This window comes from Silurus meridionalis, chromosome 6 (genome assembly GCF_014805685.1).
Source record: "Silurus meridionalis isolate SWU-2019-XX chromosome 6, ASM1480568v1, whole genome shotgun sequence".
Taxonomy (NCBI): Eukaryota; Metazoa; Chordata; class Actinopteri; order Siluriformes; family Siluridae; genus Silurus; species Silurus meridionalis.
The window spans coordinates 31,555,207-31,578,776 of record NC_060889.1 but is presented as its reverse complement, the minus strand read 5'-3'; the positions used below and the strand labels follow the sequence as shown (position 1 = coordinate 31,578,776).

At 38.9% G+C, this 23,570-nt stretch overlaps 3 protein-coding genes across 4 annotated transcripts; all 3 read right to left on the bottom strand.

Moving 5' to 3' along the window:
• Positions 1-959: 959 nt before the first annotated feature.
• LOC124387449 (C-C motif chemokine 3-like) lies at positions 960-1,799 on the bottom strand. The gene is made up of 3 exons (XM_046851830.1): positions 1,534-1,799; positions 1,307-1,418; positions 960-1,176 (listed from the first exon to the last, which is right to left on the bottom strand). Exons 1-3 carry the CDS (start codon positions 1,601-1,603, stop codon positions 1,065-1,067), a joined length of 294 nt encoding a protein of 97 aa, XP_046707786.1. The 5' UTR covers positions 1,604-1,799; the 3' UTR covers positions 960-1,064.
• A 1,794-nt stretch (positions 1,800-3,593) lies between these two features.
• Positions 3,594-8,811, bottom strand: LOC124387448 (C-C motif chemokine 4-like). Of its 2 annotated transcripts, XM_046851828.1 has the most exons (5): positions 8,554-8,811; positions 8,267-8,378; positions 7,911-8,135; positions 7,654-7,778; positions 3,594-3,728 (listed from the first exon to the last, which is right to left on the bottom strand). In XM_046851828.1, exons 1-4 carry the CDS (start codon positions 8,621-8,623, stop codon positions 7,685-7,687), a joined length of 501 nt encoding a protein of 166 aa, XP_046707784.1. In that variant the 5' UTR covers positions 8,624-8,811; the 3' UTR covers positions 3,594-3,728; positions 7,654-7,684. The 2 variants fall into 2 exon arrangements, with proteins under 2 accessions (XP_046707784.1, XP_046707783.1); XM_046851827.1 differs by lacking the exon at positions 3,594-3,728 and having other exon boundaries at positions 7,532-7,778; positions 8,554-8,809.
• A 12,215-nt stretch (positions 8,812-21,026) lies between these two features.
• Positions 21,027-22,992, bottom strand: LOC124387969 (C-C motif chemokine 4 homolog). Its single transcript, XM_046852591.1, has 5 exons — positions 22,766-22,992; positions 22,334-22,445; positions 22,133-22,209; positions 21,527-21,659; positions 21,027-21,385 (listed from the first exon to the last, which is right to left on the bottom strand). Exons 1-5 carry the CDS (start codon positions 22,833-22,835, stop codon positions 21,253-21,255), a joined length of 525 nt encoding a protein of 174 aa, XP_046708547.1. The 5' UTR covers positions 22,836-22,992; the 3' UTR covers positions 21,027-21,252.
• Positions 22,993-23,570: the final 578 nt, after the last annotated feature.

The following is a 23,570-nucleotide window of genomic DNA, read 5'->3' as shown; positions in this document are numbered from 1 at the left end:
TTGTGGTTGCCTAATACAACTGTAGCACAGCCATAGTGAGCAGACATGCAGCGTCTTAACCCGCTGAGGCGTACGCTTATCCACCAGCACCGACGTATTATGCAGGGGCTTGGTGGACAATGTGTCGTGGCCTTAAGGGATGATGCCACCCAGGGAGAGATAGCTGGCCAGCGTCTGTTCAACCCAGTGCTTCGACCCATTTTCTTTCAGGCTATGATGTTGGAGTACAACGTCACCTTGGGGCTAAAGAGGTGGGCTGAGTATAGTTTTGCCAGGACCTGGATACCTCATGATTTCAAAGCCTGGACATGGCAGGAGAAGCAGGAAAAAGAGACAAGTCCATCTCTAATCCCTCTGCAAGGTCCCTTTGCAAGCCCCAGGAACTAGGGCACAGCTCCTCGATATGTGCCAATCAGGAGCAGAGATTCCGCATTGACATGCGATCACAATGTGCTTAGTCTTCGTAGAAGCTTTATTTATTTTTTCCATTTGACAAACCATTGACAAAACAATGATGGATTACACACATGATTTACAGCGTGGATAATGCACAAGTGTTTTCACACTTTGGGAATTCCCTGAAAGGGAATTGGAAACCTCCAATGCTGGACCATTGAGTATATCATACTTAATGGTCCAGTGGTCCAGTATTATATACTCTGTATATAATACTATTCCTAAAAAGGCCATGCGAAAATTGTATAAACTGAATCATTATAGATAGAAAAAGCATTTCACTGCATGTCGTACCCTGTATGTATGTGTATGTGACAAATAAAAATTTGATTTGATTTGATTTGATTGCAAAATTATTTATTATAAATCATTAAGTATAAACACATAGTTATTGTCTGATCAGATAATGTACTATGATACTGAACTTTATCACAAGCCCTATGCAGTCAGTACCATGGTGTTGCTGTTTTTATTTGTGTAGAAGATGTAAATCCATCAGTGCCTGTAGTTACAGATGTATTTTTAATATAACATTAAATTGCTTTGAGTAATGTGATACAAATGAAGCATTTATGAAAAAATAAAAGCTAATTCATGAAGAGAAAATTTTATTGTGTTGTTTGAGTCAATTCTGATGGTTCAATTTTGCTTTCAATGATCTGCTTCACCCAGTCCACCTCAGGATCTGCACACATCCGGAATGTCTTTTTTGTTGTAAAACTGCAGAAGAAAGAAGATAAGCATCAGGAGAAAACCAGAATCTGTGAATCTCCTCATTTAGATTATATTCTGAAATCATCTGTTAGAATTATAATACAAATAAAAATATGACAGAAATCACAAATTGTACATGACTCCAGGAAGTGTGCAGTCAGATCTGGTTTCTTCCACAGAGACGATGTACGCTGCAGGAATTGGTCTTTTATGAAACTCAAAACAGCACAAATCTGCTCCACCCACACCTGTGTCAGAACATTTCATTATCTTCTCTTTTATTTCAAAATAACGGCTGGAGTTTTACTGAAGTCATGAGACATTTTTAATGATATATTAATAATAAGGTGAACTTTATCTTACTCTGAGCCACCGTGACGGACTGAAAGCAGGAGAGAACCAGCAAAACCATCAGGAAAGAAGGAGAGGACATGACTGTTGATGGTGATTAGAGAGTTAATGATGATGATGATGATCACTGCAGTGGAAACTCAAAAAGAAGTTTATGATGATGAAGAACACTGTGGTGGAAATTCACTAAGAAAAGAAATTCCAGGAAGGAGACTTTATAATCCACACAGAGTCAGAATCAGAATCTCTCCCTTCTCTCTTCTTCAGCAGCTTATATACAGATATTCTGCACAGAGAGGGAGGAGAAAGTGAAAGTCAGGATCAGGGGAGGATCAACAGAGTGTTTACTTCGTACTTGTCTCTGCTTTTCCTCTGTAGATAAACAGAAGTGTGTTTTATTAACTCCTGGTTTAGAGAAAACATTACACTCATCACAAACACATTCATCTTCTATCAGCATTCAAATACTGACTGTTATCATTTTACACTATTTCCATAAATCTTCTAGAAAAGCAGTTACATAAAGAATATCATTTTACAATAATATAATTATGTACTAATGTTTATGAAATGTTCCTCCTCAGTCACAATATAAAGTGAATTGTGTTAATGCAGAAATCAGCACATTGATCAGTTTATAAAGCTGTTAAGAGGAGGGGAGTGTGTGGTTTGGGGGTTTGGAGGTGACAAAATAAAGCTCATTTCTAAAGCTATGGATCTTATTATCAACTATTTATATGATCAGAGTTTATCTTTTCCTTCCAGAGACTTTTCACTTCTTCTTGCCAAGATTCACGGGGAGGACTGCAGTACTCCATGGAGAGAACTAAATAATTCTCTTGGCTTGGACTCTCATGGATCATCTGGCTTTGCTTATTGTGGATGTTAAGATTATTATGTAAGACATGCTGCTTTTGTCTCCAACACCTCACCCCACTCCAGCACTCATTTTACACAATATTTCTTACCCCATTAATGGGAAGCAGGTGTTCCTGCTGATGTTCTACTACACACTTAAAACTGGCAGCCTCATGCTGGATTTGATTGTTCTTGTCCACAAACGTGATCTCTACCCTCAGCAGTGCTTAGACGTTTAGTGATAATACTCCTAATCAGATAATGTACTATGATACTGAACTTTATCACAAGCCCTATGCAGTCAGTACCATGGTGTTGCTCAGAAACCCAGGGGAGAGTTGCCTAAAGATGTCACTAATGAACCCTATAATATTTTGAGAGGAATGGCTTGGTGGGAGGAACCATGCTCCTGCTTGAGGTCGATAGCACCATGCTCTACTCATACCTAAAGCTGGCATCATATCCTCCTAGATTCTGCAACATGAGATTCACTGCACATTTTCCATAAAAAAAAATAATGTTTTACTGCCATCTACTGGACTGAATATTTGGCAAAAATGTTACAGATCGACTTCACTTCCTTCTAATGTTCATGAAAACTGTTTAAAATGCTTCAGTTCCTGTTTCTTTAAGACTTCTTTTCTCTGTGATAATAAATCCATTTATTAATTCACATTTCACCATCATCTCCTCTGGTTCCTGAGACTGATCACATCCAAACTTTTTATGGATGTTCTTCCAGTCTCTAATGATCATTACATTTACATCATTCCATTCAAGAAGAAAAAAAAAGTTTTGTAACCACGTTGCTTATGTGATTCTTCGTTCTGTCATATTTTATTACACTGATTGTGACTCCATGTGGTCATTGAAGAACAGTGTATAAGAAACTGGAGTTCTGGGTGAAAGGTTCTAATGTCCTTAACTTTAAAATTCTTGGTTGTAAATGTTACTGACCCTGAATAAGTGTTTCTAAGAACTATGAATAAATGCTGTAAACTAAATCAGTATAAACTGCAGATTACAGAGAGAATGTTGGTGTGAATCTGGTTCTATAATCACTAGACTGGAGTTGATCTGAGAGTAATTCCATTAAAAGCTTCATGTTCTCTCAGTATAAATGCCCAGTTCCTGGAAGAAACCAGAGTTTGTGAGAGAACATCCCAGAACATCCCAACAATAGAAACAGTATTAAGAAGTGATTATTCAGAGAAACAAACCAAGAGGTCATGAGTTATAAATGTGCTTTAATTTGTAAAGAAGATGGAAATAAATCAGTGCCTGCAGTTACAGGTGTATTTTTAATAAAACATCAATTTACTTTGAGTAATGTGATACAAATGAAGCATTTATGATAAAATAAAAGCTAATTCATGAAGAGAAAATTTTATTGTGTTGTTTGAGTCAATTCTGATGGTTCAATTTTGCTTTCAATGATCTGCTTCACCCAGTCCACCTCAGGATCTGCACACATCCGAATGTCTTTTTGTTGTAAAACTGCAGAAGAAAGAAGATAAACATGAGGAGAGAACCAGAATCTGTGAATCTCCTCATTTAGATTATATTCTGAAATCATCTGTTAGAATTATAAAACAAATAAAAATATGACAGAAATCACAAATTGTACATGACTCCAGGAAGTGTGCAGTCAGATCTGGTTTCTTCCACAGAGACGATGTACGCTGCAGGAATTGGTCTTTTATGAAACTCAAAACAGCACAAATCTGCTCCACCCACACCTGTGTCAGAACATTTCATTATCTTCTCTTTTATTTCAAAATAACGGCTGGAGTTTTACTGAAGTCATGAGACATTTTAATGATATATTAATAATAAGGTGAACTTTATCTTACTCTGAGCCACCGTGACGGACTGAAAGCAGGAGAGAACCAGAATCTGTGAATCTCCTCATTTAGATTATATTCTGAAATCATCTGTTAGAATTATAAAACAAATAAAAATATGACAGAAATCACAAATTGTACATGACTCCAGGAAGTGTGCAGTCAGATCTGGTTTCTTCCACAGAGACGATGTACGCTGCAGGAATTGGTCTTTTATGAAACTCAAAACAGCACAAATCTGCTCCACCCACACCTGTGTCAGAACATTTCATTATCTTCTCTTTTATTTCAAAATAACGGCTGGAGTTTTACTGAAGTCATGAGACATTTTAATGATATATTAATAATAAGGTGAACTTTATCTTACTCTGAGCCACCGTGACGGACTGAAAGCAGGAGAGAACCAGAATCTGTGAATCTCCTCATTTAGATTATATTCTGAAATCATCTGTTAGAATTATAAAACAAATAAAAATATGACAGAAATCACAAATTGTACATGACTCCAGGAAGTGTGCAGTCAGATCTGGTTTCTTCCACAGAGACGATGTACGCTGCAGGAATTGGTCTTTTATGAAACTCAAAACAGCACAAATCTGCTCCACCCACACCTGTGTCAGAACATTTCATTATCTTCTCTTTTATTTCAAAATAACGGCTGGAGTTTTACTGAAGTCATGAGACATTTTAATGATATATTAATAATAAGGTGAACTTTATCTTACTCTGAGCCACCGTGACGGACTGAAAGCAGGAGAGAACCAGAATCTGTGAATCTCCTCATTTAGATTATATTCTGAAATCATCTGTTAGAATTATAAAACAAATAAAAATATGACAGAAATCACAAATTGTACATGACTCCAGGAAGTGTGCAGTCAGATCTGGTTTCTTCCACAGAGACGATGTACGCTGCAGGAATTGGTCTTTTATGAAACTCAAAACAGCACAAATCTGCTCCACCCACACCTGTGTCAGAACATTTCATTATCTTCTCTTTTATTTCAAAATAACGGCTGGAGTTTTACTGAAGTCATGAGACATTTTAATGATATATTAATAATAAGGTGAACTTTATCTTACTCTGAGCCACCGTGACGGACTGAAAGCAGGAGAGAACCAGAATCTGTGAATCTCCTCATTTAGATTATATTCTGAAATCATCTGTTAGAATTATAAAACAAATAAAAATATGACAGAAATCACAAATTGTACATGACTCCAGGAAGTGTGCAGTCAGATCTGGTTTCTTCCACAGAGACGATGTACGCTGCAGGAATTGGTCTTTTATGAAACTCAAAACAGCACAAATCTGCTCCACCCACACCTGTGTCAGAACATTTCATTATCTTCTCTTTTATTTCAAAATAACGGCTGGAGTTTTACTGAAGTCATGAGACATTTTAATGATATATTAATAATAAGGTGAACTTTATCTTACTCTGAGCCACCGTGACGGACTGAAAGCAGGAGAGAACCAGAATCTGTGAATCTCCTCATTTAGATTATATTTTGAAATCCTCTGAGAGAATTTAAAATGAATATAAAAATAAAGTTAGAATGATAAATCGTACATGACTCCAGGAAGTGTGCAGTCAGATCTGGTTTCTTCCACAGAGACGATGTACGCTGCAGGAATTGGTCTTTTATGAAACTCAAAACAGCACAAATCTGCTCCACCCACACCTGTGTCAGAACATTTCATTATCTTCTCTTTTATTTCAAAATAACGGCTGGAGTTTTACTGAAGTCATGAGACATTTTTAATGATATATTAATAATAAGGTGAACTTTATCTTACTCTGAGCCACCGTGACGGACTGAAAGCAGGAGAGAACCAGCAAAACCATCAGGAAAGAAGGAGAGGACATGACTGTTGATGGTGATTAGAGAGTTAATGATGATGATGATCACTGCAGTGGAAACTCAAAAGAAGTTTATGATGATGAAGAACACTGTGGTGGAAATTCACTAAGAAAAGAAATTCCAGGAAGGAGACTTTATAATCCACACAGAGTCAGAATCAGAATCTCTCCCTTCTCTCTTCTTCAGCAGCTTATATACAGATATTCTGCACAGAGAGGGAGGAGAAAGTGAAAGTCAGGATCAGGGGAGGATCAACAGAGTGTTTACTTGTACTTGTCTCTGCTTTTCCTCTGTAGATAAACAGAAGTGTGTTTTATTAACTCCTGGTTTAGAAAACATTACACTCATCACAAACACATTCATCTTCTATCAGCATTCAAATACTGACTGTTATCATTTTACACTATTTCCATAAATCTTCTAGAAAAGCAGTTACATAAAGAATATCATTTTACAATAATATAATTATGTACTAATGTTTATGAAATGTTCCTCCTCAGTCACAATGTAAAGAGAATTGTGTTAATGCAGAATCAGCACATTGATCAGTTTATAAAGCTGTTAAGAGGAATGGCTTGGTGGGAGGAACCATGCTCCTGCTCCTTGGTGGGAGGAACCATGCTCCTGCTTGAGGTCGATAGCACCATGCTCTACTCATACCTAAAGCTGGCATCATATCCTCCTAGATTCTGCAACATGAGATTCACTGCACATTTTCCATAAAAAAAAATAATGTTTTACTGCCATCTACTGGACTGAATATTTGGCAAAAATGTTACAGATCGACTTCACTTCCTTCTAATGTTCATGAAAACTGTTTAAAATGCTTCAGTTCCTGTTTCTTTAAGACTTCTTTTCTCTGTGATAATAAATCCATTTATTAATTCACATTTCACCATCATCTCCTCTGGTTCCTGAGACTGATCACATCCAAACTTTTTATGGATGTTCTTCCAGTCTCTAATGATCATTACATTTACATCATTCCATTCAAGAAGAAAAAAAAAGTTTTGTAACCACGTTGCTTATGTGATTCTTCGTTCTGTCATATTTTATTACACTGATTGTGACTCCATGTGGTCATTGAAGAACAGTGTATAAGAAACTGGAGTTCTGGGTGAAAGGTTCTAATGTCCTTAACTTTAAAATTCTTGGTTGTAAATGTTACTGACCCTGAATAAGTGTTTCTAAGAACTATGAATAAATGCTGTAAACTAAATCAGTATAAACTGCAGATTACAGAGAGAATGTTGGTGTGAAACTGGTTCTATAATCACTAGACTGGAGTTGATCAGGGAGTAATTCCATTAAAAGCTTCATGTTCTCTCAGTATAAATGCCCAGTTCCTGGAAGAAACCAGAGTTTGTGAGAGAACATCCCAGAACATCCCAACAATAGAAACAGTATTAAGAAGTGATTATTCAGAGAAACAAACCAAGAGGTCATGAGTTATAAATGTGCTTTAATTTGTAAAGAAGATGGAAATAAATCAGTGCCTGCAGTTACAGGTGTATTTTTAATAAAACATCAATTTACTTTGAGTAATGTGATACAAATGAAGCATTTATGATAAAATAAAAGCTAATTCATGGAGTCTATTCTAATGGTTTACTTTTGATTTCGATGATCGTCTTCACCCAATCCACCTCAGGATCTACACACATCCGGAATCCCTTTTTTGGTGTAAAACTGCAGAAGAAAGAAGATAAACATGAGGAGAGAACCAGAATCTGTGAATCTCCTCATTTAGATTATATTTTTGAAATCCTCTGAGAGAATTTAAAATGAATATAAAAATAAAGTTAGAATGATAAATCGTACATGACTCCAGGAAGTGTGCAGTCGAATCTGGTTTCCTCCACAGAGATGATGTTCGCTGCAGGAATTGGTCTTTTATGAAACTCAAAACAGCACAAATCTGCTCCACTCGCATCTGTTACAGAACTTTTTATTATCTTCTCATTTATTTCAGTCTGATTGATGATCTGCTTCACCCAGTCCACCTCAGGATCTGCACACTTCCGGAATCCCTTTTTTGTTGTAAGACTGCAGAAGAAAGAAGATAAAGATCAGAAGAAAACCAGAATCTGTGAATCTCCTCATTTAGATTATATTTTGAAATCATCTGTTAGAATTATAAAACAAATAAAAAATATGACAGGAATCACAAATCATACATGACTCCAGGAAGTGTGCAGTCGAATCTTGTTTCTTCCACAGAGACGACGTCCGCTGCAGGAATTGGTCTTTTATGGAACTCAAAACAGCACAAATCTGCTCCACCCACACCTGTGACAGAACATTTCAAAATCTTCTCATTTATTTCAGAATTAAGGCTGGAGTTTTACCTGAAGTGGTTTATTATCACTGATTATTTTTACAACCTGATACAATTAAAACTACTACTAATAATAACAAGAAGAAGAAAAAAACATCACTTATAATAAGGCGACCTTTATCTTACTCTGAGCCATCGTGAAGGACTGAAAGCAGGCGAGAACCAGCAAAACCATCAGGAAAGAAGAAGAGGACATGACTGCTGATGGAGAGAGTGATTAGAGAAGTGATGTTGATGATGATGATGATGATGATCACTGCAGTTGAAACCTAAAAAGAAAACTGAAAAGAAATTCCAGGAAGGACACGTAATAATCCACACAAAGTCAGAATCAGAATCTCTCCCTTCTCTCTTCTTCAGCAGCTTATATACAGATATTTTGCACAGAGAGGGAGGAGAAAGTGAAAGTCAGGATCAGGGGAGGATCAACAGAGTGTTTACTTCATACTTGTCTCTGCTTTTCCTCTGTAGATAAACAGAAGTGTGTTTTATTAACTCCTGGTTTAGAGAAAACATTACACTCATCACAAACACATTCATCTTCTATCAGCATTAAAATACTGACTGTTATCATTTTACACTATTTCCATAAATCTTCTAGAAAAGCAGTTACATAAAGAATATCATTTTACAATAATATAATTATGTACTAATGTTTATTACATTTTTCACCTCAGTCACAATGTAAAGAATTGTGTTAATGCAGAAATCAGCACATTGATCAGTTTATAAAGCTGTTGAAAGGAGGGGAGCGTGTGGTTTGGGGGTTTGGAGGTGACAAAAAAAGCTAATTTCTAAAGCTATGGATCTTATTATCAACTATTTATATGATCAGAGTTTATCTTTTCCTTCCAGAGACTTTTCACTTCTTCTTGCCAAGATTCACGGGGGGGAAAGGACTGCAGTACTCCATGGAGAGAACTTGGACTCTCATGGCTCATATGGCTTTGCTCATGGTGGATGTTGAGATGATTATGTGAAACATGCTGTACATAATGTACTATGATACTGAACTTTATCACAAGCCCTATGCAGTCAGTACCATAGTGTTGCTCAGAAACGTCTCCAGGTTACGTATGTAACCCTCCTTCCCAGAGGGAACGAGACGATGCATCGCAACGCTATAGGAAACCCCCCCCTAGCTACAAATGTCTGTGCAGTGGTAGCAGGGATGCAGGGAGTGTGGCAAAGGGACGCAGCATCTTGTTCCCTCTGGGAACTAGGGTTACATACGTAACCTTGCGACGCTCCCCATACAGGAAATTCGAGCTGTGTTGCAATGCTTTGGGGATGAGATGTTCAATCACGCCAGCCTGACAAGACTCTGCCTAATACGTGAGGGCCTCAGCACCTGCACGCAAGACAGATGAGCCCGGAGTGGTTCTGAGGTCTAGGTCATAAAACCCAACAAAGCTCAGCAGGGTGGACCAGCCCACAGCATCGCAAATGTCCTGGAGTGGGACTCCAGCGGACCAGGCTGTAGAGGCCACCACACTCTGGGTGGACTGAGCCTTCACTCCGAGCAGAGCAGAGAGACCAGAGGACTCATAAAATGATGAAATTGCATCCACTACCCACCTGCTGATAGTCTGTTTGTTGGCAGGGAATCCTTATTTATTAGGGTCATAGCAGACAAACAGCTGCCCGACTTCTCGACAGAGGAAACGTGTCACCAGAGGGTGCCTACCCGTCGACTGCCATGCAGGCGGGGTTAGCTAAGCTGCGATTGCACACAAGTAAACCTTGAGGGTTGAAGTGTCAACCCCATGCAAAACTGTTCCTGCAAGAACTCCAGAACTGAACCAACCAAGCAGTTAACCGGGTCTATCCTGTGGTGCTCACACCACGACGTGAACAGCTGCCACCTCGCGGAGTACGACCTCCTCGTGGAGGGAGCTCTGGAATGGAGGATGGTCTCCAGCACATCAGCAGGGAGACCAGCTGCTACAAATTGTGCCCCCTCAGGGGCCACAGCCATAGCCTCCACAACTCCAGGCGTTCTCCCTGCCTGCTAGAGGAGATCCCTCCTGGCAGGAATTTGGCAAGGAGGGCCCTCGTTGAGGGACACCAGATCCGAAAACCATGGTTTGCCCAGCTATCGAGGTGATACAAGGAGGAAACGGGCTCCCTCCCGGCGAACTCTCTCCAGAACTCCCGAGAGCAGCACGATCGGGAGGAAGGCATACAGACCAACACATTGTGACCCCTCAGGTCCGGAAGAAAGTGTTTCAACCTTAGAAACATGGCCATCATCTCCAGGCAGTTTATGTGCCATGAGAGACGTGGCCGACTTCACAGACCCTGGGTGGAGCGGCCACTTATGACCGGTTCCCCCCCGTGAGGGAAGCATCCGTCGTTAGCTTCACAGTGAGTGACTGGCCTTCCCTTACACTCCTGACTGCAGTGAGGATATCTCCGATCTGGGCGGTAGACAGCCTGTGCCCGTAACTTGGTTGAGTCCCACACTACGCCCAGGAAGGTGGTTCTCTGCCCTGAAAAAAGCACACTCTTTCCGGTGTTCAGTCTGAGCCCCAGTCACTTTATGCAGGTCAAGAGCAACATTTTGATGCCGGACTGCCTGGTGCTCTGATCGAGACAATATCGACCAGTCTGCGATATAATTAAAAATGTGGATGCCCTGGAGCCGCAGCGGGGTCAGCGCTGCATTCACGGACTTTGTGAAGATGCAGGGTGAGAGTGCCAGGCCAAACGGGAGGACCTGGTATAGGTAAGCTGGTAAGGACAAACCAGTCCTTGGAATTGACCTGAGACATGACCACTTTAAGAGTGAGCATCCTGAACCTGAGCCACCTGAGTGAGCGGTTGAAGTAGAGGAGATCTAGGATTGGAAGCAACCTGCCATTCTTCTTCAGGACAACAAAGTACGCGCTGCAGTGGAAAATCAGAAAGAAGTTGTTGATGTTAATGATGATGATGATGATGAACTGTGGTGGAAATTCACTAAGAAAACAAATTCCAGGAAGGAGACTTTATAATCTACACAAAGTCAGAATCAGAATCTCTTCCTTTCCTCTTTTTTAGCAGCTTATAAACAGATAAGGAGAAAGTGAAAGTCAGGATCAGAGGAGGATCAACAGGGTGTTTACTTCATACTTGTCTCTGCTTTTCCTCTGTAGATAAACAGAAGCGTGTTTTATTAACTCCTGGTTTAGAGAAAAGAAAAACTTTCTAAACTACAAATAATACATGAACAAACCTAATAAAGACATCTTCCAGTCACGAATGAGAAGGAGCAAATCAGATTTATTTCAGTCAATTCAGGCCTGTCCCATGGAGCTCTCGGGAGTTATAGACACTGAACAGGCATAACATTATAACCACCTCTGTAATTGTTTCTTTCCCCTTTTGCTGCTAAAACAGTCATGAGCATGAACAGCATGACCTTGTCCCCCACGACCCTGTCGCTGGTTCACCACTGTTCTTTCCTTGGTGAAGGGTTTCTTGCACTTTTAATAGATACTCACCACTGCAGTCCAGGAACATCCCACAAGAGCCGCAGATTTGGAGATGCTCTAACCCAGTCATCTAGACGTCAAAATTTGTCAAACTCGCTCAAATCCTTACGCGCAACCATTTTTCTTGCTTCTAAAGTCAACTTTGACCACAAAATGTTCACTTGCTGCCTAATAAATAAATCCAACGGGTGCCATGATGATAATGAGATCATTAGTGTTCTTCAATTTACCACTCATAATTGTTATAATGTTATAATGCTATACCTGATTGGTATATGAGGTGGTATCAAAAATTATGAAAACAGAACATTTTTTAGATTTTTGATTAAAAGGAACCAAATTAACTAAATTAATCATTTTGATGAATGTGATTTAAAATAAAAAATTATCCAATCTTTCAATCTCTTTTTTATTCAGTGTATTAACAAATATGACTCATAAAACTCACTAATAAAAGTCATTTCTTTTAGCTCTCAAATGATTCCGTTGCAATTTTCACCAACTGTTACTACACAACCATTTACACTTAATTAATCCTGGAAAGCAGGATGTGTGGGGGATTAAGGGGGATTTGGTTGGGATGGAGTGGTAAGAGGATCTTTAGGGTTCTTTAGGAGCGGGTGGGGGTCAGGGGGCGATAACATTACTCTATCATGCGTTTAAATGTAAAGATAAATGAGTGAACATTTAGAAAAACAGGAAAAATTTGTAAAATGTCAGGATCTTACGGTTTCGTGGGGCGCACTTCCGGCTGGCAGCCATCTTGCCGTTTTTCCCACACCTCCTGGTATTTAAGGACAACCAAGACTTTAGCTCAGGGCCAGATTATCTCACCGGCTTCCTAAAGTCCCTGGGATTATTCCTACCACTCTGATTGCTCTGGATTCCTGCTCTTGTTCCTGACCCCTGTTCTGATTTACTCTGGTTTTGAATTCTGGACTGCTTTTTGGTTATTGTTTCTGCTTTGCACTTCATGGTTCTGTTTGCCGGCTCTCTAAATCTTGAACTGTTTTTGGTTTTGGTTTTGTCTCTCCCTGCATCACACTGTTTGCCTGTTTTGACCCTGAACAGTTTTTTGGACTTTGTTTTTGCCTGTGCCCCGTCAAAGCCTGTTTTTTCATTTCTCCATGTGTGCATACTGCATTGGGGTCCCGCCGAGTGCCCAATCCTTGCTAACTACGTTGCTCCGGGTTTCTCTAAGGTGGCCCCTGGGTTTTGCTAATGACGTGGTCCAGACCTCCGCAGAGGGTGTAGCTCCACCTCAGACCTCTGCAGAGGGCGTTTCTCCACCTCATTACCTGGAGGCTTGCTCCACGCTTTGTTCGGCCTTGTCTGTGTTTTGACCCTGGGCTGTTTTTTTTTACTTTGCCTTTGCCTGTGCCCAAATAAAACCTGTTTTTTTTCCAACCCAAAAAACAGATTTCTCTGGTAACTGATACAGCATGAGTCTGTAAGAAAACATTTCCACATTCAGTTCTGTGATTAAATGTTCAATAATTCGATATTAAACACTTTTATATTCAGTATAAAATGCAGGTCTGATGTATCTGTTAAACTGTTGCTGAATCCTGGATCCTGATTGGTTGCCAGGTGATGATTAATTCTGTAGAACAGCAGCTCTGACAGTAGTGCAGGTTTATACTGTATTAATGCTCTCGTTCTGATACGTTTCTATAGCAACAGTTCAGTCACAGTGTACAGCAGATGCTCCACATACACGCATTAGAAACGTGTAATTGTTGATATGGTGAAGTTTACATAGATTTATGGTTTAACATTTCTAGAATTAGTCTCTAGCCTCATAGGCATATATTTAATTAAAACAACAACAATTTGCTTCAAATGCGATCATTAAAGAAAAGCTTTCTGGAAAAATAAATGAAGCTGATTTAAGAACAGACTTTTTTTTATATGAGGTCTAAGTCTATTCTGAAGATTTTCTTTTGCCTTTGACCTGCTGAACCCACTACATCTCAGGATCTGCACATAACCAGAATCCCTTTTTGGTTGTAAGACTGCAGAGAAGAGAAGATAAAGGTCAGGTGAAAACCAAAATCTGTGAATCTCCACATTTAGATTATGTTTTCAAATCCTCTGGCAGAATGTAAAATGAAGAAGAAATAAAGTTAGAACCATAAATCGTAGAAAGTGTGCAGTCAGATCTTGTTTTCTCGACAGTGATGATGTTCGCAGCAGGCACTGGTCTTTTATGAAACTCATGACAGCACAAATATCCCCCAGTTGCTCCTGTGACATGTGGTAGTCGTGGCAGTCACATGGTTGGGTGGGAGTGCATTTTCTTTATGTTCCGAGCACCGGAGTGGGACGCATGTCCTGGCCATACAGTGCTGTGGCTAACGGATTACAGGATTAGCTAAGGAGCCGAATGCTAGCGTGTTAATGGACTACGTGTGTTTTAGATTTTCATTAGTGTGTCCATTCTAGTTTTCGACACTCTGATAATCAGCTGGGAGGCGGCCTGATAAACTGCTGCCATATATTTCTGAGGGGTTGGAAGATCCGGATGATTACTCAACAGTCATCAGAGTGCTGAGACGTCATGTGTTTCTTTGTGAGGTGTAATCAATTAGACTGATTGTTTTTATTAATTTGTTTGAATTTTCTTTTGTTCTTTTGAGGCCGACATTGTGCGCTTGTATTTTTTGTTTTCTCTTGTTGTGATTTTGTTTATTGTGAGTGTGTGTGTGTGTGTGTGTGTGTGTGTGTGTGTGTGTGTGAGCAGGTAAATTGGCTTGACAATACTATGGTTTGCTTCTTCTCCAGGGGTCTGGGTGATCAGTTCTAGTGTGAGGGTCAAGTTCCTTTCTGCTTGGTGTGGTTTCCTTCAGTGTGCTGTGTCCAACAGGGGGTGTTGTGTTGTATGAGTGCATGGGTTTTTGCTGTGTATAGGAGATCAATAGAGTGAGGTCGACAGCCCTGGAGTTCGAGCAGGCTTGGGTGTTGGTTTATGTTGAGTTTATGTGATTTTAATGGTTATTAATAAAGTGGTGTCATTTAACTTCTGTCTCATGTCCTGACTCAGCTGTAGTCGAACCTGGATTCCGTATATATTTCTTTATAAAGGGTGATCCCTGGTAAATGAGCTTAATAATCCACACAAAGTCAGAATCAGAATCACTCCCTTCTCTAGCAGGATTTATGCACACATTTTGTCCCACAGAGAGGGAGGAGAAAGTGAAAGTCAGGATCAGGGGAGGATCAACAGAGTGTTTACTTCCTTCTATCAGCATTAAAACACCGACTGTTATCATTTTACAGTATTTCCATAAATCTTCTAGAAAAGCAGTTACATAAAGAATATCATTTAACATAAATGTTTCTATATTATACTTTTATCTTTCCTAATGATACCCCTGATGAGGTGTGTGTGTGTGTGTGTGTGTGTGTGTGTGTGTGTGTGTGTGTGTGTGTGTGTGTGTGTGTGTGTAAGGGGTGTGTTTGTATAAAGTGTGTGTGAGGGGTTTGTGAGGTTGTCGACAATGCCACAAAAATGTGTGAATAAATGTGTGTTGTGCTGAAGATTATAGTATATTATATTATATGTATATTATAGTATGTGTTTATTCTTTTTATATATTTGCATTTATTTTTATTATTTTCCTTTGCTGCTGTAACAAATACATTTCCCCATTGTGGGACAAATAAAGGTATATCTTATCTTATCTTAGATTATAGTTTCATTACTTTTATATTTATTTATTTATTTATTTATATTTTAATGCTGCATTAATCCCGTGTTAATAAAACTAACGCCGTTAAAATACATTTTCATTAACGTGTCATTAATGCATTCATTTTGACAGCCCTAATTAATATATTAATATAAAACAATGTTTGTGTAAAAATATAATGAGGGAAAGTAAAAAGTGCCTCAACTTTTTGTCTGAAAGTCTTCTGTTTAAAAGAGACGTGAGTAAATGCTGTAAACTAAATCAGTATAAACTGCAGATTACAGAGAGAATGTTGGTGTGAAACTGGTTCTATAATCACTAGACTGGAGTTGATCTGAGAGTAATTCCATTAAAAGCTTCATGTTCTCTCAGTATAAATGCCCAGTTCCTGTGTATAAATGTTGCATAAACAAAAACACCATATTGATGATCACACACACCTTCTTTGAACTTTTTGGTTAGAATTTTCCCACAAGATGGAACCAGGATACACAGAAAAGCAGCACAGGGAATTCATTTTCTTCTTTTTAATACATTATAATATTCTTATAATCTTTTTCTCTATTGAGACATATTTCTGAAGCTGTCAGTCGACATGAAAACACAGAAATGTTAAAGTTGTTAATGTTAAATTAAATAATTTTAAAGAATGTCATTAAAACTTTTATTAACTGAATTCATTTGATTCACTTTTATTAATCCTGTCCATTTATGGAAAACGTGAATTACGTGAAAGAAAAATGATTTGTTATTAGAGATTTGAGGACTGGGATGAGGTGGAGTTTGGATTATTCTTTCATACTCAATCTGATCAATTCTTTCATATGTTTCTGCACCCACTCGAGTTCAGGATCTACATACACTGGACTGCTGTTCTTCAGTATGAAGCTGCTGAGCAGAAAGAAGATTTACATCAGTGAAACATAGAACTGAAAATTAAACAAAAAAATGACACTCACTAAACCCTAAACTACTGAAAGGATTAAAACATATAAACATATTACACAAAATCACAATGCAGTAATGGACATTAAATAACGACTGTTTAATAGCTGATTATATGTAAATGAATAAACGTGTTTTATAATAAGAAATGAAACACTTTTATATCCAGTATAAATTGCAGGTCTGTGTCACTGTTGCTGAATCCTGGATCCTGATTAGTTGCCAGGTGTTGAATAATTCTACAAAACAGCAGATCTGACAGTAGTGCAGGTTTGTACTAAAATTATGGCTCATTTTGATACATTCACATTCCACATACACGGATTAAAACGTGTAATTGTTGACATGAAATGCAATTCTGGAGCGGAGCAGTGCGCTCGGCCATCCCGAACATTCCTGTGAAAAGCCTGATGAAATTGCCGTACAAGCCAACAGGTGGGATTGTGGTGTCGTATGAGTGCACGTGTATTTGCTGAGGATAGGAGATCATTAGAGTAAGATCCCCAGCCCTGTAGTCTGTGCATTGTTGTGTGGTAGATTATGTATGGTTTTATGTAATTTTAATAGTTCTTAATACACACTTCACTTTCAACCACCAGTCTATTGCTTTTTGAGGCCGCCTACAAGTACAACCCACCCTTGGTTGTAGGAGCAGGGGGCTTCCGGGTAAAATCCAGAGCGTAGTTTGGCTGCCGATTAATTGTGGTAGGGCGATTCCTTTTTCTGTTGAGGTCGGATCTTCTGTCAGGGCAGTGACAACGCGAAGGAAACACGATCATGTTTATTGCATGATTTACAACACAAACAAGAGTCAGGGAGTAATGAACCGTGATGTTGATAATGATGATGTTGATCATGGCAGTGGAAACTCAAAAAGAAAACTAAAAAAAAAGTAATTCCAGGAAGGAGACTTAATAATCCACATGTGGTAGAGGGGACAGTCCCATGGTTGGGCGGAGCAATTAGAATGATAGGCCAGGTTTTACTTATCAAATTAGTGGGTCTATAAAAGGAGCAGTAGGTTTCTGGTGGGAGTGCATTTTCCTGAACACTTCCAGGGTGTCTTACCAGGGTGTCTTTGTACCAGGGTATTTTGTACTGGGCTGTCTTCTTGCTGAGCTGCCTTTTTGTTGCTTTGCTGTTTTGCTGGGCTGTCTAAGAGTCTGGTACCGTGACATCGCTTTCAGCAAGTCTGTGAAGCGCGACGGCACTTTTGGTGGTGTCTTGAAGCGCGAGGGCGAGACGTTGCCTTTACAGGGGCTTGGAGTGGAGACGTTGCCTTCAGAGGGACTTGGAGGCGTGACCTCACCTTCCGGGTAGCTTGGAGGTGTGACGTCGGCCTCAGAGGGACTTGGAGGCGTGACGTCCCTTTTGCAGCCAGGCGGAGGTAGGACTTCCTTTTCGTGGCCAGGAAGTGGTATTACGTCCTTATCGTGGCCAGGCCGCGGTACAATGTCCCTTCCGTGGCCAGGCCGCAATATGATGTCTTTTTCGCGGCCGGGTGGTGGTACAACATCCCTTTTGTGGCCGTGCAATGGTACAACATCCCATTTGCGGCCCTGGAGCGGAGCAGCGTGCACAACAGAACTCTGGAGCAGAGTGGCGCGCTCTGCGGAACTCTGTAGAGGTGCGGCATGTTTGGCGCAATTCTGGAGCGGAGCTGAGGGGGCTGTAGTGAAGGTCCGCCGTTACCATCCCGAACATTCCTGTGAAAAGCCTGATGAAATTGCCGTACAAGCCAACAGGTGGGATTGTGGTGTCGTATGAGTGCACGTGTATTTGCTGAGGATAGGAGATCATTAGAGTAAGATCCCCAGCCCTGTAGTCTGTGCATTGTTGTGTGGTAGATTATGTATGGTTTTATGTAATTTTAATAGTTCTTAATAAACTGTGTGTACAGTGGAACCCTGTTGTACGAGCATAATTCGTTCTTGATAATTGCTGGTGTGTCCATTTGCTCGTATGTTCGAACTGATTTTCCCCATAGGAATAAATGTAAAAGTGATTTAATCCGTTCCAGGATCTCATCCAATTGCTTATTTCTGCATTTAAAAAGTATTTGTAGCCTATTTTTAAAAACAAATACACAGCAAATGACCGTAATATAAACATAATTTAACACTTACTCATGTGGTAGTGGTTGATTGCGAGTGTGAGACACGCACCAAGCTCATAACCTCCTCGGATTCCATGTCATTCTATTTACTTTCGTTTTTACAGCACCATCACTGATTTTCTTGGGAGACATTTTTCAAGATTTCTAGTGAAATAAAAATATAAAACTAAAAACAGTTACTGTGGGAGAGCGTATGAATACGGGAATAAGGAACGCCACAACAGGTCAGGTGCAAAGGCTTCACATCCACTTTTATTTGTTTTTTTTTGTGTCGGTCTGCTTACGCACACACACACACACACACACACACACACACACACACACACACACACACACACACGCTCTCCTCCTTAAATGCACCCTCCGATCACTTGAAAAGAGAGAACAATCATTAGGTCACATTAACTTCAGGTGAGGCAATCCCCTGCCTATCTGCTCCCGGACCCGCCCTCCATTCACAAACCGCCGCTCGGCCACGCCCCCACTGCCACAATTACGTTTTTTGCTGCACTGAACAATAAGAGTGACCAAGTGATACGTCATCAACTAAGCGACTGATGCGACCCTCCGCCGAAAACGGGGGAACCGGCAGTGTGGGTTTGCTCGTGCCTTCGAAATTTGCTTGTGAAACAGGGTAAAATTTTGCGAGCGAGGTTGCTCGTATCTCTGTTTGCTCGTACTATAGGTTGCTCGTACAATGGGGTTTCACTGTATTATACCTCTGTCTCCTGTCCTGAACCTGGGTGCTTTGTGCATGTCTTTATAAAGGGTTATCCCCGGTAACTGAGCCTTCGGGGTGGCGTAGTCAGTTTCTACTAGTAACATTCTTAAATCTTTTTCATACATTTTATTGTCAAATTCTTCTATGTCCTAAATTTCCCAATTTTCGGAAATAAATTGGACGCGCCAGTGCCACACACACAGTCAGAATTACACATTACACACAAAACATTTGAAATTCGTGTCCATTTTAAAAACCTTTTAAAGTTCTCAGTTGCTCTTGTTGAGCAGTTGCTCAATGGGAACCAGAAAGTCTTTCAAGACCACGGACCAGTTCATGGTCATGGCCCATCAGTCGTTTTGAAGTTTTTAATGTGATTTAAAAGAACGAGTCATCTCGAAGAGTGATTTGTTTATTTTGTACTGGATGTGCATGAGAAAAGCATTGAAAAATCTCTGTAGATTATTTACAGGAAACGGAACTGAGTCCCATAGACGCTATGCAGTTATATACACTGAACAGGTATAATATTTTGATCACCTCCCTGATATTGTGTTTTTCCCCTTTTGCTGCTAAAATAGTCGTGATACGTTAAGCACCAACAGTATGAACTTCTTCAGCAGTTTAAGCTACAGGAGCTCGTCTACAGGAGCTCGTCTGCTGGATCGGACCACACGGACCAGCCTTCGCTCCTCACGTGCTTCAATGAGCCTCAGCCACCCACGACCCTGTCGCCGGTTCACTACTGTTCCTTCTTTGGAGCACTTTTGATAGATTCTGACCACTGCAGACCAGGAACATCTAACAAGAGCTGCAGTTTTGGAGATGCTCTGACCCAGTCATTTAGACGTCACAATTTGTCAAACTCTCTCAAATCCTTACGTTTGCCCATTTTTCCTGCTTCTAACATCAACTATGAGCACAAAATGATCACCTACTGCCTGATAAATAAATCCACCCACTAACAGGTTAGGTCAACTTTATTATCCCTGAGGGGCAATTTGTTTCACAGCCAGCAGAATCCATACAATCCCAAACACACAGCAACAAACAGTACAGAGGAAAAAAAAAATGAAGATCAGTGTTCTTCACTTCACCAGTCATAATTGTTATAATGCTATAATGCTATACCTGATTAAAATACAAGGTGGTATCAAAAAGTGGCATCACAGTAGGTGTGTGTAAAAAAGTGAAGAGAAATACAAAATGAAACTAAACATTTTATCAGATTTTTGATCAAAGGAACCAAATGAACTAAATGACTCAATTTAATGAACGAGATTCAAAGAGTCGAGTCACTAAAATGATCCAATTTTCAATCACTTTTTTTAGTCAGTGTATCAATAAATATGATTTATAAAACTCACTAATAAAAGTCATTTCTTCCAAATGAGTCCTTTGCCCTTTTCACTGTTAAAATTATTCTATAGTGCATTTTAATGTGAAGATAAACAAGAGAACACTCAGAGAAACAGGAAAAAGGAGTCCAAATGTTTATGCAAATGTTCATGAATGCAACAACAAATGAACCACATACATTCATATATATATATATATATATATATATATATATATATATATATATATATATATGTGTGTGTGTGTGTGTGTGTGTGTGTGTGTGTGTGTGTGTGTGTGTGTGTGAGAGAGAGAGAGAGAAAGATGAACAATTAAAATCAACCTCAACATGGACTTCTTTTAAAATAAAAACCCTGAAAATGCTGAAATAATTTATGTATATAAAATTAATGAATTTATATCGTCTCTATAGAATAAGTTTAGGTCACGTTTATGTTTAGATTTTTATTATCATTTCATAGCTTTTAAAGCTTCATTCTCTCCACCTGCACACACGTGTGAAATTCGTGAAGGTCTTCAGGACTGAGAGGACGAGTTTGAAGTTTGCATCATTATATTATACTCCATCTGGTCAATTCTCCTCATGCATCTCTGCACCCAGTCGAGTTCAGGATCTCCACACACCTCACTGCTGTTCCTCAAGAAAAAGCTGCAGAACAGAGAGAAGATGTACATCAGTGTAGAACTGCAATAAAATCAGAAAATCTCACACACACACACTCCAAACCTCCACCATTATATACATTTATATTATATGAATAAAAAAAACAACGAGGAGGTGAAAACTTACATGACTGCAGGTTTTGTACACAGATGGTCTGATACTTTATACCCTGTAATGACTCTGATAGGGATTGGATCGCTCTGGTATCTGATACAGCATGAGTCTGGTACATTTCTGTCTGTTATTTCCACATTCAGTTCTGTGATTAAATGTACAATAATTCGATATGAAACACTTTTATATTCAGTATAAAATGCAGGTCTGATGTATCTGTTAAACTGTTTCTGAATCCTGGATCCTGATTGGTTGCCAGGTGTTGATTAATTCTGTAGAACAGCAGCTCTGACAGTAGTGCAGGTTTATACTGTATTAATGCTCTCGTTCTGATACGTTTCTATAGCAACAGTTCAGTCACAGTGACGTGTACAGCAGACGCTCCACATACACGCATTAGAAACGTGTAATTGTTGATATGATGAAGTTTACAGAGATTTATGTTTTAACATTTATAGAAGGAGTGTAAAGTGTCACAGGCATTTTTTATTAAAACATCAATTTGCTTTAAGTAACATCATAAAAGAGAACATTCTGGAAAAAATTAAGCTAATTTATAATGAGACTATTTTTTATATATACTGTATTGTGTCGTCTGAGTCTATTCTGATGATTTACTTTTGATTTTGATGATCTCCTTCACCCAATCCACCTCAGGATCTGCACATATCTGGAATCCCTTTTTGGTTGTAAAACTTCAGAAGAAAAAAGATAAACATCAGGAGAGAACCAGAATCTGTGAATCTCCTCCTTTTTTCAAATCCTCTTCGAGAATTGTAAAAAAAAAAATAAAAACAAGGTTAGAATCATAAACCGTACACGACTCCAGGAATTGTGCAGTCAGATGTTGTTTCTTCCACAGAGACGACGTTCGCTGCAGAAATTGGTCTTTTATGGAACTCAAAACAGCACAAACCCGCTCCAATCGCATCTGTTACAAAACATTTAATTATCTCTTTTATTTCAAAATAAAGGCTGGAGTTTTATTAAAGTCGTGAGGTATATTCAATGATATAAATAAAAAAATCTCCAAGTGTTTGGTGAGTTCTTCTGCCTGAAGTGATTTATTATCACTGATTATTTTCACAAACTGATAATTCTACTAATAATAACAATAACAACAATAAGTAAGTAAATAAATAAATAAACAAATACAATATTTAATAATAATAATAATTATAATAATAATAATAATAATAATAATAATAATAATAATAATAATAATAAACAATAAGGTGAACTTCATCTTACTCTGAGCCAACATGAAAGACTGAAAGCAGGTGAGAACCAGCAAAACCATCAGGAAAGAAGGAGAGGACATGACTGCTGATGGTGAGAGTGATTAGAGGGTGATGATGATGATGATGATGATGATGATGATGATGATGATGATGATCACTGCAGTGGAAACTTAAAAACAAAATTGAAAGAAATTTCAGGAAGGAGACTTTATAATCCACACAAAGTCAGAATCAGAATCTCTCCCTTCTCTCTTCTTCAGCAGCTTATATACAGATATTCTGCACAGAGAGGGAGGAGAAAGTGAAAGTCAGGATCAGGGGAGGATCAACAGAGTGTTTACTTCATACTTGTCTCTGCTTTTCCTCTGTAGATAAACAGAAGTGTGTTTTATTAACTCCTGGTTTAGAGAAAACATTACACTCATCACAAACACATTCATCTTCTATCAGCATTCAAATACTGACTGTTATCATTTTACACTGTTTCCATAAATCTTCTAGAAAAGCAGTTACAGAATAATTTAACATCAATATGTTTATATTATAGTTTTATCTCTTCTGATGATAGCAGAATGAAGAGTGTGTGTGAGGGGTGTGTGTGTGAGGGGTGTGTGGGATCATCCCCAAAGCCCCAAAAATGTGTGAATAAATGTGTGTTGTGCTGAACGTTTTAGTTTATTTTCATTTATATTAATTAATTAATATATTTATATATTTATATATATTTCAATATAAATGGTCAAACAGATATGATGCATTAATCCTGCGTTAATAAAATTAGTGATGTTTAAATAAATTTGCATTAACATGTTATT